General features: G+C 45.1%; 1 protein-coding gene across 1 annotated transcript in view; it reads right to left on the bottom strand.

Moving 5' to 3' along the window:
* BEND5 (BEN domain containing 5) overlaps positions 1-18,385 on the bottom strand; it is a 730,611-nt gene that overhangs the window by 132,129 nt on the left and 580,097 nt on the right. The window contains exon 9 of the mRNA XM_060276914.1: positions 8,838-8,949. Coding sequence (XP_060132897.1) covers positions 8,838-8,949 — 112 coding nt within the window. The remainder of the gene's footprint in view (positions 1-8,837; positions 8,950-18,385) is intronic.

The raw sequence follows: 18,385 nt of genomic DNA, 5'->3' as shown, positions 1-18,385 counted from the left end.
GGCTCAGCATGCTTCCAGGCCTTCATGCACCACGTCCTGGGGTCCCTCCTCTTCAAGAACTGCTTGGTCTTTCTGGATGACATCCTTATCTACTCCAATGACCCAGTGCAGCATGTGAAGGATGTCAGGGAGGTGTTGCAGCGCCTGAAGGACAACCACCTGTATGTGAAGCTGGAGAAGTGCAAGTTTCACACCAAAGAAGTGGACTTCCTAGGCTACAAGCTGTCAGACAAGGGGCTGGCGATGGACAAGGACAAGGTGCAGGCCATCCTGGACTGGCACAGCCCCAGGACGCGCAAAGATGCCCAACGCCTACTAGGCTTCGCGAACTTCTACAGGAAGTTCATCAAGAACTTCTCTCGCGTCACGGCTCCTATCACCGACTGCCTGAGAGGCAAGCAGAAGTTCCGGTGGACACCAGAGGCGCAAGCAGCGTTCGAAAGCCTCAAGAGGGTATTCGCTTCAGACCAGCACCTGTTCCACGTGGTGCAGGATGCGCCCCTACGCCTGGAGACAGATGCTTCGGACAAGGCTCTGGGAGCGATTCTGTTGCAACTGGACGCCAACAGAGAGTGGAGACCCTGTGCCTTCTTCTCCAGGAAGCTGACCCAGCCGGAACGCAACTACACAGTGTTTGACAGGGAACTTCTCGCGATCCACGCTGCGTTCCAGCACTGGCGACACTTCCTGGTGGGCGCCAAGCACCCCATCCAGGTGTGCACAGACCACAAGAACCTGGAGTTCTGGAGAACTGCCAGGGTGCTCAACCAGCGGCAGATACGGTGGGCAGAGTTCTTCTCGAACTTCAACTTCTCCATCCACTACATCCCGGGAGAGCAGAATGTCAGGGCGGATGCCCTCTCCCGCAAGCCAGAGTACATGGAGGAGGAGTTGCCACCGGCACCCAGGCATATTTTTCCCCCATCAGCATGGTCCTGCGGAGCAACAGTGGTGAGCGAGGCAGAACTCACAGCACTGACAGCAGCTGATGAATTTGCCACCCGCATCTTCAGAGAACTGAGAGGGGGGGGGAGCAGGCCAAAGACTTTGAGGAAAGGAGGGGTTTGCTTTTTTACAAGGGAGCCCTGTACCTGCCAACCAAACAGCTGAGAGGTAAGGCCCTCAAGCAGATGCACGACAACCCAACGGCGGGTCATTTTGGAAGGGACAAAACCACTCACCTAGTCATGAGACACTTCTGGTGGCCAGGGGTGCGGGAGGATGTTAGGGATTATGTAAGGGGATGTGACACCTGCCAGCGAGCAAAGGTGGTCAGAGCACCACCAGCTGGTTTGCTGGAGCCCTTAGCCACACCGCACAGGCCGTGGGAAGTAGTGTCCATGGACTTCATCACAGACCTGCCGTCGTCCAGGGGCAAGACCGCAGTGTTGGTGGTGGTGGACCTCATGTCCAAAATGTGCCATTTTATACCGTGTGCCAGGGCGGTCTCGGCAGAAGAGACGGCCAAACTGTTTGTTGACCACGTATTCAGACTGCATGGATTGCCTTTAAGGGTTATTTCGGATCGTGGCCGCCAATTTGTTTCCAGGTTCTGGCGGCGGCTCATGAACCTCCTGCAGGTGGAGGTCAGCTTGTCGACGGCTAGGCACCCGCAAACCAATGGACAGGCGGAGCGGGTCAACGCCATTCTGCAGCAGTACCTGAGATGTTACGTCAGCCAGAGGCAAACGGACTGGGTGGATCGCCTGCCACTGGCAGAATTTGCCTACAACAATGCGGTGCACGTCTCCACAGGGGTGTCGCCCTTTAAGGCCAACTACGGGCGCGACCTCAGATCTTTCCCGGAGAGGGAGGGGGAGGAGGAGGAAGAGGGCCCACAGGCAGAGGATTGGGCAGAGGACCTGGAGACGGTGCACCAGCAGCTCAGAGAACACTTGGAGAGGGCCAAGGAAGCGTACAAGAAGGGGGCAGATCGCCACAGGCGACCGGGAGAGGTCATCAGGGTGGGGGACAAGGTTTGGTTATCCTCGGAAGGTCTTCCCACCAGGGGGCGATGCAAGAAGTTAGCACCCAGGAGGCTGGGCCCCTTCACGGTCACGCAACAGGTCAACCCGGTAGCCTTCAGGCTAGCACTGCCGGAGGACATGAGAGTGCACCCAGTGTTTCATAGATCGCTGCTGTCGCCGTACAGGGAAAGTACCAGGTTCAGGGACAGCGATCAGCCTCCAGAGGGAGGGGGGGAGACGGGAGACGCCCGACAGCTCAATGAGGCAACTGAGATTTTAGACTCAAGGAGAGGGGTGAGAGGACTGGAGTACCTGATAGCATGGGAGGACACTCCGCCGTCCCACAATGAGTGGATACCGGCCACAGAAGTACCTGAGGAATTTTTAGTGGAAGAGTTCCACGCCCTGTTCCCCCACAGGCCCAAGCCCTGGCACATGGAAAGGGAGGGAGAGGGGGAGGGGCAGGAGGAAGGGATAGCAGGCAGCAGCTCTCCATGGAGATGGGAAGCGGAATTTGAGGACACGGAAGAAGAGGTGTGGGTTTCACCGAGGTCAACGACGTCAGAGGCAGGAGAGGACTGGCAGAACATTTTTACTCCCACCAGCTCTGACGCCACTGACTTCTTGGGATTCCCGTCTTCTCAGGGGGAAGGAGAAAGATCGCAGGATTGGGGGGAAATTTTTACACCCACAGGCTCGGATGCCACAGACTTCTTGGGGTTTCACTCGTCCCCAGCAAGCGGAGAGCCACTAGGAAGGGGGGGAGAGGAGCCTGGGAGGGGGATGGATGTGAGGGACGAGGGATACAGGGAAGTCCCTCCCATCTTAAGTTCCAGCCCATCCCCAAGCGCGGGAGAGAGTAAGGAGAGCTCTGCCTCCAGCGGAGAGTCAGGAAGTGGTGTCCGAGGCTCAGGCAAGGTTGTGGAGCCCAGGCCGCAGGTGGGACAGGAAGTAGGACGCACAGGGGGGAGGCCAATTCCCCCAACTCCCGAATTGCGACGCAAACGTAGGGGGAAGAGGTTGGGTCTGCCAAAGCTGTGGTGCTGGAAGAAAACGCGCCAATCGCCATTCGGGAGTTCAGACACCTCACCTTAAGGATGCATTTTTACTGCTCTGAACACTGTAAATAATCAGCACTAAATAAAAACCTTAAAAGACCATGCTGGAGTCGTTACTCTAGAGTAGCCATACCAGGCCCTCTGACAAATAGGATCCAGAATGCAGCAGTCTGATTGGTCTGCAGGAGCCACCCAATCCAGCTCCAGGTGGAAGTGAATCAGCAACCTGATTGGCCTGCAGGAGCAGCCAATCAGGCTGCTGGCAGAAGTCAATCCGCAACCTGATTGGCCTACAGGAACAGCCAATCATGCTGCTGGCAGAAGTCAATCCGCAACCTGATTTGCCTGCAGGAGCAGCCAATCAGGTGCTGGCAGAAGTCAATCCGCAACCTGATTGGCCCACAGGTGCAGCCCTGAAGTAGCCAATCACGCAAGGCCCATTGTGTAAATAATGTATATAAGCAGACGTTTTGGGGGAAAGAGCCATTCTTCTCTTCTTCCTCTATTGCTACTACAAGCTGAATAAAGAGCATGGAATTCACTCTCAACTCTGAGTATATTTCACTAGTGACGAATATGGAATCCATTCTGCATGGTGCTGTTTTAGAGCAGGAAGGAGAGTTAGAGTCAGGCAGTTCCTACCTTCTCCAAGGAAGACTGGTAGTCAGGGTAGCTTTAACCCCTGGTGCTGCAGCTTCCTGCCCAATGCCTGCCTCTCCTTCCTGCCTGATGCCTCATCTGTTGACAGCCATAGATAGCTCTGGGCCATCCAACCCGACCTGTAACAAACCATGGATGTCTGTACCTGACTTGTCCAACTCCTGAGCCCCTCTGAATATTCCCAATAGGACTTGGAGCTTGGATGAATCTGATGCGCAGCTCCAGTTTATACCCTACCAGTGTTTTTATGTTATGGTCTCTGTTTCCTTACTCACTATACTTCTTATGCTGTAATACAATTCCTGATACACTGTGGCTGATATAATAATACACTTTATGATTCTTTGCATCCAGACCTTGCCCCGGAAATATATTAATTCCAAGTATTTTTTCTCTCAGCAAGGGAAGTACAGTACAAGAATGGGGGGGGGGCGTGGACTGAAAACAATTTCTAATTGTTACACTAAGCATCTGTTAGATTGCCTTTTGCCACAAAGGTGTGTTTTTTGGATACACTGGAGACAGTGTATCAGAAATTAATTTGTCCAAAGCAGGTTAAGATTTGACCCCGTAGGGATAAAAGGCATCAGTTCGGTCACACTCACTTGCTCTAACAGAGCTCTCTGTGTTACTGCAATTTCAGCCTGTCTTGTTCCCCGATGCCCTGTGGGCTTCTGCTCAAGATCAGGATCAGGAAAGGACACCGTACTCCTACCAAGCTATAGTGATACTAAAAATTTGCAGTGGGGCTCCTGTATATGCCAGAAATGAAATGGTATACAACAGATTGGTGCCACTCTGTTACTCTGTGGTAGGTTGGCTTGTTTGTGTTTAGTTTTGTGGTAGCTAGAAAGGAACTCAGCAGAATTGGATAAGACCATCCCTGTCTGAGACTGCCGCTGACTTGGTTTAAGTAGGGTTGCCATATGTCCAGATTTAGCTGTCAATAAAAACAATACAGAATCATATTCCATAATTCTACCTCTATACTTTTTAGCAGAATGATATATCAATCATATATGTAAATGAAATATAAGTCTTTCATTGGCAGTTCCAAGATGTTGAATTCCTGTTATACTATTGAACCATTAGTCTAAAAAGAAAGTTATCTGACATTTCTAGAACAATGTGACCCCCCCCCCTCAAAGAACACAATAACAGCCTCATAACAATATATAACATAGCTGTGTAGGTAGGTGCACAGTAAACTTCAAAGTTACATTTCTCCCTATGAATGTGTTCAAAGGATGGATCATAAGGTATGTTTGCATGTAGGGGAACATACTGTGAGAACAGGGTACATCTGTGAGACAGGGTACATCTAGGTTGTTATTATATATCTAGCGCGAGAGAATTTTGGCAAACTATTTTCATGGTTGTACGGAATGCAGTGCACCAAGAATATGGATTCAGATTTTGCTCTGGTTTATTTGCTCTGTGGTCAAAATAAATCCTTACCCCACAAGGAATTAACTGCTTACTTTGTCATAGCTGCCCGCGTGAAAATAGCATGATATTGGAAAGGTGATGAAGATTTCTCCTAAAGGGTCTGGCTGGCTGACAAGCTTATGTACCAATGCAGTCTAGCTGGGGAAGACATTAAGCATGACACATTTCAAGAAATCTGGGTGCCTTTTCTTTCATTGTTTAATTCCAACCCAGAGGAATCTGGAAGACTTCTACCTGGGGGGTGGGGGTTATTTAAGTATAGGTAAAAGGTAAGACACATGGGTGGCACTGTGGTCTAAACCACTGAGCCTCTTGGGCTTGCCGATTAGAATGTCAGCGGTTTGAATCTGCACAACAGGGTGAGCTCCTGTTGCTCTGTCCCAGCTTCTGTCAACCTAGCAGTTCGAAAGCATACCAGTGCAAGTAGATAAATAAGTACCACTGCGGAGGGAAGGTAAATGGTGTTTCTATGTGCTCTGGAACTCATCACGGTGTCCCGTTGCGCCAGAAGCGGTTTAGTCATGCTGGCCACATTACCTGGAAAGCTGTCTGTGGACAAATACCAGCTCCCTCACCCTGAAAAGTGAGATGAACGCCACACCCTATAGTTGCCTTTAACTGGGGTCCTTTACCTTTTTAAGTATAAATTTATATGTGCTTTGATAGTTACTTTTTCATGAACCTATTTTGTATACATACATGGTGTGATTAGCAGACAGTCAAGTGAGAAACATGATTTGCATGAACAATTGTTGAACCCTTGCTTATTGTTGTCATATTTGTTTATCTGTTAAGGTAGGGTGAGGAGAGGAGAGGAGAGGAGAGGAAGGGAAAGGAAAGGAAAGGAAAGGAAAGGAAAGGAAAGGAAAGGAAAGGAAAGGAAAGGAAAGGAAAGGAGGTGCACTACGGGTTGGATCCAGACTTAGATGCCATTAAAAGCAATGGGGCAAACTACTCAAGACACAACTTGGCCCACTGATTTCAGTGGAAATTCAACACAACTAACTTAGGGCACAATCATAAGCAGATCTCTGGCTCAGCCAGCTGGTTCTGGGCCACACTGTGGCCTCAAACCTAGTACAAAACCAATGTCAAAACCAATGTGAACACAGTAGAAGCTGCACTCTGGAAAATAAGGAGCAGGAGCAGCATTGACCTACAGGGAGAAGCAGCCACAGAGTCAGTCTGGGAGGGGTAGAAGCCCCAATAATCCTCCCATCTCATATGCGGAAGACCAGCAGCATCCACAAACACAACTAACAGAGGCTGGCAGAGCACTCCAAGCTGCCCTGCAGCACCCAGGAGCACTGGTCCCTCTGGAGGGTGGGGAAATGCCAACACTAGCTTCAGTACTACTTGCTTTGCAGGGAATCTGGCATCATGGCTGCCAAGAACATGTGGAGAAATGTAAGTGGTTGCCAGTCATGGGCAGGGGAAGGCACCTGCAGCCTCTCCCTCCATTACCATCCAAATGTTTGATTGCCTTGCAGATACACAACTACACACACTGCAGACTTGCTAACAATGGCTCTCTCCCACATCTGGCATTTAATTTTAAAACGTGATCGCCAATCACATCCTCAGTGTCATGTGTGGTTAAGGCCCTCAGAAAAAAAGGAGACGCCATCTATTTAATGGTTATCTAGGGCAAAATGCAAAACCTTGTCTGCTTCATTTATTCATACTCAAAATGGGCACAAGATCTTTACTATTGAGAGATATGGAATTATTTGGAGTGGAAATGGGGGAGGGGAAGGAGGTATACCGAGCAGAAAACAATTGCTTCCAACCATCCAAATGTTAGATGAGATGATACCACTTGTAGACTCATAGTATAGAGAGCTCAAGTGCGCAATTTAGACACAAAACCCCTGCCAAGTCTATTATTATATTTTATTCGTCCACTGCACAGTTTCACATTGATGACTATGCTAATAGCATCATTTCAAGAGTGGAAGCAGAGCCTGAAAATGGACACAATTTGCTGCCCTGACAAAAGGGAAATTTATGTCAGGCACCAGCAGGGTCTGTGCATTCATGAGACCAGAGTGTTATTCTTGCATATGAGTTATTTGGTGATGAACAGGAATCACAGAAGTGGTGCAAAAGTGGGAGGTAATTTAAGCAATGCTATCATTTGAAATGGGCTCAGGTTGTGAGATATGGATTGGCTGCAAACTGCAGGCCACTTGAATGCAAGTTAGTGGATTAGTTTTTTCCCAATAGAATGTAATGTGTCTCCTGAAAATAAGACCTTTCCCCTCTCTCTTTTTAATCAGATAGAGCATCCTACTGCAAATGGCAGAGCCACCTTGCAATGTTTCTTAGAATAAATATGTAAAGCTACCTTCCAGCTAAGACTATTTTTGTATACCAAGGTGGGGATTTGGAGCCAACAGTGGAATCATGTGACCACATTTCTTCACTATTTTTCATAGTTTCAAGTTGTGGCCATTTCAGTCCCAAATATGTTGTCATGTTAATCCTTCCCATGTTGGAACAGAATGAGGAATTAGTCAATGAATTGTAATAGTGATCCACTAGCTGCTTTCAGTCCTTGAAGGAAGGGATATATGTGTGATCTGTTACAACCTACCCCCCACCCCCACCCCACAAAAAAGAATGGTAGCAATATTTGCTTTAATACACTACTATTCCCTGAAAGGGAAGCTGTCAGTGTGAGATGGAGCATCAGGAATTTTACTCAACAAGAGCCATCTATAAAATCCCATTACACTTCTCAGAAAATGCCTGTTATTTATTTTATATTTTCAAATCCACCTCCATCTGTGCTGAGAGGTTTTTCTTAGGTCACATACTCAATAATCCTTCCACACTTTGATGTCACATATTCAATAATTGTCTGTCTTCCACTCTTCTTTGCTCCTTAATCCATCTCCCCTGATTAGCAGCAATTTCACCTTCAAAACACCCCTGCTTCTCCGGCCAAGCATCTGACTGATTTTCTGTTGATGTAACATTTGCAAATGTTATTTCCTTTCTGCTCTGAGTTTCACATAGCAACACCTGCCCTCAGCACTGCATTACACGGCAACACCATTTCAAAATTTGCATTCGGGGCTATGTCTATTAGAGCAACACTCTCTCTTTTTGCAGCTAGAAAAGCAAGCATGTTCAATTCAGACCATGTATTCAGCATAGAGTGATCACAACGGTTGCTTCAAACTCTTGATGAAATAGGTCGGTTCTTTGGCTTTATTACCATTGGTAGTCCCATAGAAAGAGACATTTCAGAACTTTTACAATGCTAACCACAGGAGATGTTTTCCAACAGATCAGCCTTCACAAACCTGGTACCCTACAGTTATTTGGACTAAAACCCTCACCCTGTGTGCAGCCCCAAACATCTGGAGGACACCAAGTTGGGAAAGGCTGCAATAGATAGTTTCCCAGACAGCAGATGTATTGCAACAGAGACTTTATCAGACCTGTGCAATGTGGAACTGGTCATGCAGCTAAAGGTTATATGCAGAAGAACCAAGAAGTAGAACAGGGTTCTGTAGTAGGATGTTTGAGTAAAAAAACCCAACCCTACCGTGCTGAATTATTGCCACAATGTCTCAATGTGCTCTTGAATCATCAAGACACTTTTCAAACAGTGTGTGATGGCGCATGCGGAGGATAAAAGAACAGTTTTAGATAGATGCTTAGCTACTATTTCAGTGTGAGGTTGCTCACTCACCGGATTGTTGTACATCTGAACAATGAGCTGCTTGACACCGTGGAGAGTGGGATGAGCCCAAGGAGAGGGATCTGCCCAATGCCTGTTTAAATCAAAGCCCATTAGGGAGCACCTGCAAAAACAAAGACAGGACAAGTCGTCAGCACTCAAGAGGACAGATGGAGTGTGTGGTGATAGAAGTTTGGTTTCTCACACTACCTACTTTTCTTTCAGCCGCCCACCACTCTAGGTGAACTCCTGCCTTGCCAAACTGTCACCAGTTGCATATTGAAAGTCTGTCACTCATCTCGCTCCATGTATCTCTGTGTTCCTGGGATGGATAGGGGAAAGTCACACTAAAGGCTTCTAACAAAGATAATTATCAACTTTGGTTGTAATAGGTGCACATTTTGTGCTTCTCCGTCCCATAAGGCTGGTGCGCAACTTGAAAGCTAATATACCCAAAAGGGTCTCATCTGATTGTCTTCTACCTCCTCCCAGACACTGCATCAAGACTTTCAGCAAAGGAAAACCAAGACAGTTTGGTTAACACCAGCAGCCTTTCTCTCTCCCCCACCTTGTGTTTTTAACATCCCAATGCAGAGATCTGGGGACACAAAAGCTTGCCCACTTTTTTGTATCCTATAATAAAAGTATTGCCCTAGTTATGGATTAGGGTTTTATATAAAAGGGTACTATATAGAAATTCCTGAAAATAAGGAGGAACCGCACAAAGCCACAACTTTTGCTATATGTAAAACGAAACAATAAAAAAGCCATTTTGCTACTATACTCTAGAGCTTCTAGAGAAGCAAAGAGCTTTCACTTGATACTAGGTGAATGGCTATTACAATCTATTATTTAAACATATCTATGGAAACAGCTGAGATTTGTTCTTGTAAAGCTGTCTGATGAAAATCCCAAATGTCTGAGAAGGAATAAGGAGAGAGAAAGAACATTCATAAATACTAAGCCACACATTCTCCAGCTAAAAATGGGAGGAAAGTAAAGGAGGGGAGAGTTGAAATAGAAAATTAAACAGTTTGTAATCCACAAACTAATTAAGCTGTAGATCCTGAACTGAATGTCTTTTGCACAATAGCTTATTTCCTATTCAGTTGTCTTAGGGCTGCAGTGTTATAAGGGAGGGAGTCCCATTGAACTGAATGGGGCTTACTTTTGGGGAGGCATATGTAAGATTGCATGTTAGCATTTTAAAACATGGGGGGCAAATCTGTGGTATAAATGTCATAAGCAGTACAGGTATCCATCTGGTAACCCTGAAAGGAGCTGGGAGGCCATGAAACCCAGCTGTGGCATGTGGTATACAGTCAGGGCAACACTCCAGCATGGCTCTCAAGCACTGCATGGTTACTAGCTCCTCAGTAAAGGAGATGTAAGATGCCACGGCAAAGCACTGGAAGTGGGGGATGCATTCTGCACTGGAATGCCACCAGAATGGCTCTGTCCATATTCTAGATTTTAATGGTGGCCCATGTGCCAAAAACCTTGCCTTTAAATCAGACCATTTCTTGGTCTTTTGGAAGGGAAATGTACTAATAGGACAGCATGAAGATGAGAGAGAATCAGCCCACGGCACAACACACTATAGGGAACCCTTCTCCCCAGGTATCTTGGCCTGAGCAAGCTGAAAGGCTGTCCTTTTTCAATTGAAAATCTAACCTCCCTTCCTCACTCAGATATACAGTTGCTTCAGATGGGAGGGGGGATTCCCTTCAAATACTTGCAAGTGGCCAAGAAAAGACTAGACCCTCACTTTCAAGTATTTTGGAGCTTGTGTTTGAAACAAGCATGCACCCTGATGTGATGCATGTATGATTTGTACTTAGGGGGGAAAACCTTGCGAGAAGCAGCTCTGATTCACCCTCAGCATATAATTTATCCCTTGAAAGAGCTCTTGGCTGCCTGCTATTGTCAAGGAAGATTTAATAACATGCCTGAAGATGTGTGTTATTTTTGCTTTGCTTATTTTTCTTACAGTCCTTCCTTGCTTTCAAGAGTGTTCAATCTATAGAAAATCGCTGGGACCTCTGACTTTTCTTCCTTTGATTTCCCCTCTCTTTTATTCCCTGCACCCACTATATGGCTGCAGAGTCTCTTACAGGCCTATTCCCAGAAGGTGAGAGAAATGGAGAAGAATGGACTAAAGGAGTTAAAGAAATCCTTTTTCATGCCCATGATTTATTACAAAAAGAACTGCACACACTTCCCGTCCGCTTTGTGAGGAAATGCTGGTTCACTGAATCAGTACTGGGTGAATGTACAGATAATACCCCACACAAAGCCTGCCAGTGCAAATCCACAAATGGCACTAGTGGGAAGGGTCAGGATTTGAAAAAGGGAAAAGGAGCATAAAAGTACCATCTCTCTCTCTCTGCCCCTCCCCATTAGAGTTGAGACTGGGCATAATTGGACTGTGTTGTCACTTGACTTGAAGGCATGAATGCTGGCTGGAACTCTTCTGAGTCTGTAGCATGTAGCAGGAAAAGTCTCATGCATGCAGCAACCACAAAACCAAAGTCTTAAAACTGTACACCAACACTTTGCTTCCTATATTAAAAGCATTATTTAAGCACTACTTAACTTATCCGAGGTTGTCAAATTTCAAAATCATCTGCATTTAGGGATGGGAAAAATATGTCCAGTTTAATTCCCAATTTCCCCAATCTTAAATTCAGTTTGCTACTTTTTCATATTGGTTTGCATTAAGAATAATTTAAAAAGTTCTCATGAAAATTCACAAACACTTTAGTGTGCATTTCTCCATATTGTATGCAGCTTTGGCTGCATATATACAAATTTTCCAAGCCATTTCCCCTAATGCAATGCATTTCTGCATATTGTTTTCTCTAATCAGTGCACTTGGAAAAGTGCAAATTCTGAAGGAGAGCTGTGTTTTGGTTTGCATATTGGTTTTGGAAGCATAAATTAGGAAAGTTGTGAATGGAACCACCCCAATGGCACTTCAGACCAGGGCGTGACATGCTATTTTTTCCTTAGGTTAAGTTCAAATGCCATTTCCCTCTCCATGCAGTATCTTTTTATTTAATTCTTTAGCCATGGAATTGTAGCATTTGTGTCAATGCAAGTTATATATAGGACTCGATCACTGTGCTTGAGGAAGGACTTTTCTGGTGGCCTGACACTATTGGGACCTGACTCCAGTGACAGCCACTTCTGTTGCTATGCCAATGCTTGCGTCTTATGCATTTGGTGCAAAAGTGCTTGAGTTCCACTTGCAGAAGTGGGCCAGATGGTGCAAACATTATGTGGCATCCTCAAGGCCATCTAAAGGCCCAAAGGAGCCAACATCATTAGCAAAACCTAGTGCATTGCTAAGGGCTTTTTAAATGGCAAGTGATGCAAGTTCGTTAGCTCGGCTCCACATGCCAATGCAGGATTCTGGGTTAGCAGATATGGCACAAACAGCAGTTTGCACCACAGCAGTTAGTGGCTTTGTAGGAGCAGGGCATCCTGATTAGATTTCTCATTTTGCTTTTATTCATTCCAAACCCATAGGGCAATTTGGTAATGAGGCATGGCATTTGGCTGCATTTCCAGCCAGCCAGCTTTCTGCACCGTTTTGCTTATGTGGACTTACAACTCTAAGAGAACTCACTAAAGAATATTTAATAATGAGTTTCTTAGCACAGACAGAGTGGGCTGATCAGCATTAGCTCCTGAAGGCCACATGGTGGAGTCGACGTTTGTAGAATGAGTGACACAATTTTGAACAGCGAGTGATAGTTAACAAAGCACTCCTCCATTTTCTCTTGTTAAATAAAAATAAATGTGCAGTGATACATGTCTTCTTCCCATGCACCCACCCATTCCCCCCTCCTAACTTGTGGGAGTGCTACTTCCTGGCACGAACATCAAGGAAGAACTGGGGCATTCCACAGCATGCACTGCATTCCTCTAAGATCAGCAAGAAATACCTTGATTCTATGTTTGTTTTCTTCTCTTTTACACAAATCTCAGTAAGGCCAGAGGGAGAAAGCACCAGTCTGTGCATAGTTGCATGTATGGATTCATTTTAATATACACACTGTATAAATGGTGCTTTGCCTAACAGAAGTCTTCACTATAAATAGCTGAATGGGCAAGAAATTAAATGAAAAAGAAATGGCTGAGATTGGGGAGTCTTCATCACACATGAAGCTATTTTAAAAAGTAGCCTTAAAAAGTAGCCTTTTAAGTAGTTTTAAACGTTATCAAACATTCCTCCACTGGCTATGTAAATCACTAGTTCTGGGCTGCATCAATAGGAGTATAGCATCTAGATCAAGGGAAGTAATAGTACCACTGTATTCTGCTCTGGTCAGACCTCACCTGGAGTACTGTGTCCAGTTCTGGGCACCACAGTTCAAGAAGGATACTGACAAGCTGGAACGTGTCCAGAGGAGGGCAACCAAAATGGTCAAAGGCCTGGAAACGATGCCTTATGAGGAACGGCTTAGGAAGCTGGGTATGTTTAGCATGGAGAAGAGAAGCTTAAGGGGTGATATGATAGCCATGTTCAAATATATAAAAGGATGTCATATAGAGGAGGGAGAAAGGTTGTTTTTTGCTGCTCCAGAGAAGTGGACATAGAGCAATGGATTCAAACTACAAGAAAGAAGATTCCACCTAAACATTAGGAAGAACTTCCTGACAGTAAGAGCTGTTTGACAGTGGAATTTGCTGCCAAGGAGTGTGGTGGAATCTCCTTCTTTGGAGGTCTTTAAGCAAAGGCTTGACGGCCATCTGTCAGGAATGCTTTGACGGTGTTTCCTGCTTGGCAGGGGGTTGGACTGGGTGGCCCTTGTGGTCTCTTCCAACTCTATGATTCTATTATTCTAGAGACACTAGTCTTATTTTCTAATATAGACCCGCATTCCTCATTCTGGAGGTGGGAAGAGAACCACGCCTGCATATGCAGCTGGATGTCTGCAAAGGGGCATTCACATACATATAGCTGTATGTGTGTTGGAACTCCATGCAATTGGGAACCTTGCACAGTTGATTGAGAGAAGTCCCTAAATTGTTTGCCAGATTTTTGGAGGATTACCAGCACCCATATGAGCCTGCCAGAGTCTTCAGTCCTGCTCTCTGGTCTGGCAGTAAGATCCACCAAACTGGTAGTTAGTCACCAGAGACAAGAACTTTTCACTTATGGCTCTATATGTTCCAAACCATCTCTTTCGAAACACACATGACACCTGCATTAGCCTTTAAACATGAATATATTTCTGTTTCAAACTGGGGTTTTTTTTGCCTAAATGCTACATGCTGGACGTTTTAGCTGCTGCTGTTTTAGTGTGAGGCGGGGTTGTTTATTTTGAACTGTACTTAATTGTTTTATCCTGGTGTCAATAAGCTACCTCTGGAGAGCTATGTCCTGAAAAGGGGGGTGGGTTTCAAATCCATTAATTAATCACGTAATATACACAAAAATAAATACCGGGATTTTAAAAAATCAGGCAATTACTTGCATACTCAATCCCAAAAATAGCTGGAATGCTATTAACAAACTAGGCACCACTAGTGTCCTAGTCCCACCATCAACCCTACCACTGAAATCATTATGACTTACATCCCAACATACATACATAGGATCAGGGCTGCATATCACAGCGTTGCACAGTACAAACATAACATTTGGAGGACACTACTGCACTTTATTTTCTTTTTACATACATATAAATATATTTGAATATGAGGCCAGTATCTATATTACATAGCAAGATAAAAACCTTTTTTTCTACCTAGTTGATTCTGATCACATTGGGGTGTTTTTTGCACTCACAGTAGTCAGTCTGATATCTGCATACGCATGAGCAGTGCATATATGTCAACCAGGGCTGGCCCTATGGCCAGGCTGGGTGGCGCAGGGCGCCAGGGCACCGGGCCGCCAGGGGGGCGCCACACAGCTGCACCTGCAGCAGCCGCGCTGCACACTGCGCCCGCCAGCCCGCCACACTGGGAAACGGGGCAGGGGGGGCGCGCCGGAGGGATCCGTCGCACCACGGCGCCAGATATACTTAAGATGGCCCTGATGTCAACCAAAAAACCCCAGATCTCAGCAGCAGCAATTTCTCCTATCCCATTTTACACATATATTCAGAACACTGAAACTGGTGGTGATAGCAGAGATGCATCACACACACACACACACACACACACACACACACACACACACACACACACCAATATTTCTGTGAGTACAGATACCCCAAGAGCTATTGTGAATGTCAAGAATGCCCTGCATAATTTTGGGGCATCCTTTCGATATCGTTCAGTTCTGCTCAGTGTGGATTTGTGATTCTGAAAATGCCTACCCTATTGCCAGCTGATGTCTGATCAATAAAAGGTATCGCCTATTTTGTATCTCATTGCAGAAATAGCCAGCACAACACCCAACTTCTACTTGCTATTGTCATAATAATTTGCACATTCTCTCCACAACTGGGCTCTCATGAGTTACTGAATTAGAGCAAACCACTATCACTGTCTGCTGACGGAAAAGTCAAAATATATTTCTGGGTAAGTAAGGAACAGATTTCAATTTCAAGCTTCCAAGGGCTTAACATAAAAAAGCATTTTTTAAAAAATATAGAAATACAGGGCATAGGAAGAGAACATTGATAGAGTCCTTTAAAAACAAAAGAAAGAAGGAACAGCAGGAAGACTGAATCATTTATATAGCTGGAGAAAAAGATCTTATTCATTTCACACAAATTGCTCATTCAGATAAGCATGTGCTAGAGCTGACTTTGTGACACCAAACATAGTATTTGCAATGGATAGAAAACAGACATGCTCGAACTATTTAGGAGAAGGGGAAATGCTGGCATTTTCAATACCAAGCAGCATGGTTTCAAAATAATTCAATAAAATTTATTTTTCTTGCTTTTGTTGCAATTGTCTTTGTTGGAGGAGTTGCTGAAAAACAATGCTACTACTGATTTTCCTATTTCCAGTCAAGCATGGAATGGAACAGCACAGGAGACAGATAGGCATATATGATTTATTTTTCTTTAAGGAAAAAAAGCTGTATGTCTTAAGCAAAAGAATACTGAGCTAGCATGAAAAGTATTCTTAAATGCTTGAAAAATCTATCAGAACATGAAGAACAACTTTTTCTCCTTTCTACCAAGGGAAAAGGAAATTGACCCAATCCAGCAGTCTTAATCAGTGTACAATAATGATGATGCAAATTAGGAAAAAATGTTAGACATTGCTGCAGTTCCATAAAACGTTGCCACAGTTCCATAAAAGAAACAATATAACACGTCTTCCATAAGTGCATAAAGATATCAGGGGAATCTGATGAAGATCAGCAGGACAGTTCTGCCTATCCATTTCTGCATATGTGGACAATCACAGGGGTGATGCAGTCTGTCCTCCCAGATTGGCTATCCAAACCTTAATTAAGAGGCAGATGCATGTGCATTTTGCAAACAGATGCCCCAAAGGTTTTCGTTAAAGTCATCTTTAATATTCAATATTAAGTGACAGAAAGCAACATTAAAGATATATTAGGCTATCAGGGGTGGGGTGTGGGGATAAAACCAGGAAAAAATAGTATTTAAAGAAAGTGGGGGGCATCTTTAAGGATGCTTCGGGTTGGCATATTGCGGGTAGAGGAGAGATTTAGTCCTCAGATTAGGTGGCGGAAGAATGAAATCTTAATTAGAAAAGGTACCTTGCTTTCACCAGTCAGCAAATCTACACCATAAAATAATTTGGAGAGGTGGCTTACAAACTGCAGATAAGCAGAAATATTCAAAGTCATTGAATGGTCTAACACCATGCAAGGTGATGCAAAAAATAATAATAGTGAAGAGCAGCTATCAAGACAGTCTCCGGAAAAGCTCCATGTGTAATCACAGTTTGCTTAAGGGTGAACCTCATTAACAGTGTCTCTGATTAGGCTGTCGGGACTCTCCCAGCAGGAATCTTTCAAAAGTGCTGCTGCAGGAACAGAGTTTAATGTTTCACTTTTGGAACTAACAGATGAAACAGGGGTGCTGAAATTAAAATGGATTTTGCTTGCTTCAAAAAATAGATGACCCATATGGTGCTGGCTGAAGCCAAAATGCCATGGCTTAATCAACTAGTAACTAGGGATGGGCAGATCTGATGATTTTGGTTTCTCTCAGCATCTCATTGCTATAAACTCAAAGAAAAAAGGCAGCCGGTTCCTGGAGGGGTCCTCTAGCCAGCTTAAAGGAGCCCAAACAAGCCAGCACCTGGCATGCCAGTGGTAGACCCTGGGGTCTCAAATTTCAGCGGTGCCTTGTGCAATGCCAAAGTTTGGCACCCCCCTGCTCTTGCCATCCTTTCTACGTCACAGTTGTGGTGCCCCCTGCAGTACCCCAAAGGCTCTGCACCCAGCGCAACCAAAACTGGCCACGTTCTCCTAAATCTGCCAGTGGGCATGCTGTGATGTGAAAACCTGGGCTTATGGTTTGTTTCTCTTGAAACAAATCATGGGCAGAAGCCAAGCGATGATTACCACTCATGCTTTGAGTGCAGCAAACCACGATCCTGGATCCACATGTTAAGCACACGCCAGACTCTGACATGTCCCCCCCCCACAAGGAACAGTCAGGACTGGGGGAGCAGCAGCTCATGCTCACTAAACCATAGCACATTTAGTTTAACATTGCAGGCAAACCAGCTCCAAGTGTCAGATGCGTCAATTTTGTGTCATCACACCCAAGAAGAAGAAACCTAAAACAAACTCTAATTTCAGCTTCCAGGGCATTTGTTGTAGCCTGCAAAACAGATATTAGCTGTATGATATTGCCGCTTTGCCCATCCTTTGGAATATTATTTTCATGCTGCTGGGTAAAAGTTTTGCTGCCGTAATTTCTCCTGGTCTTTTGTACAATAGTCACCAAACAGCAGGGGAGAATGGTTGTTCTTCTGCAATATTTTCCTTCATTTTATTTAGGCATCAGCTACACAGCAAACAGATATTAATATGTGCAGAGCTGCTGAATAAATGTATGTACTTATGGGGTGTTCCCAGGGTGTGTGGGGATGGAATGAAAATGAAAGGCCTGCATCAATCGTCTCTCCCAGTTCTTCAGTTCTAATAATGAACTCCTAGAGCTTAAGGGCTCTCAAATCCTTCCTGCCTTTTCCTGCTGCAGTTAAAGGAGCCCTGTTGCCCAGTGTGATGTCTGTACCACTATCAGTGGCTTCTCAGAGAGTCCAGGCAAAGTCTCAGTGGTCCTGGCTGAGCTTCAAAGATGTGGGGAAATTAATTGGATGGAATGAAAGTTACAGGAGAAAAGGGGTGGGGTGGGACTTTGCATGAAAAGACTTCCGACAAAAGAGTTTAATAAAATCTCTAATCCAAAAAGCTACAATACAGATGCCCAGCAGCACGCTTGATATTATATCTGAACCAATAATGGTTATGTGCATTTGGGGGTTGTTGTTCTCCCAGACTGAGTACATCACTGTAAGGTGCCACTGTGCAACATGTACGTGAATTTATTTTAACATAATTTATTAATCCTGCTTTTATTTTGTTGCATCAAGTAGACATGAAT

Source organism: Zootoca vivipara, chromosome 7 (genome assembly GCF_963506605.1).
Source record: "Zootoca vivipara chromosome 7, rZooViv1.1, whole genome shotgun sequence".
In the NCBI taxonomy this organism is placed as follows: Eukaryota; Metazoa; Chordata; class Lepidosauria; order Squamata; family Lacertidae; genus Zootoca; species Zootoca vivipara.
Note: the sequence above shows the minus strand (reverse complement) of the source record. Positions and strands in the feature narration are given on the sequence as shown.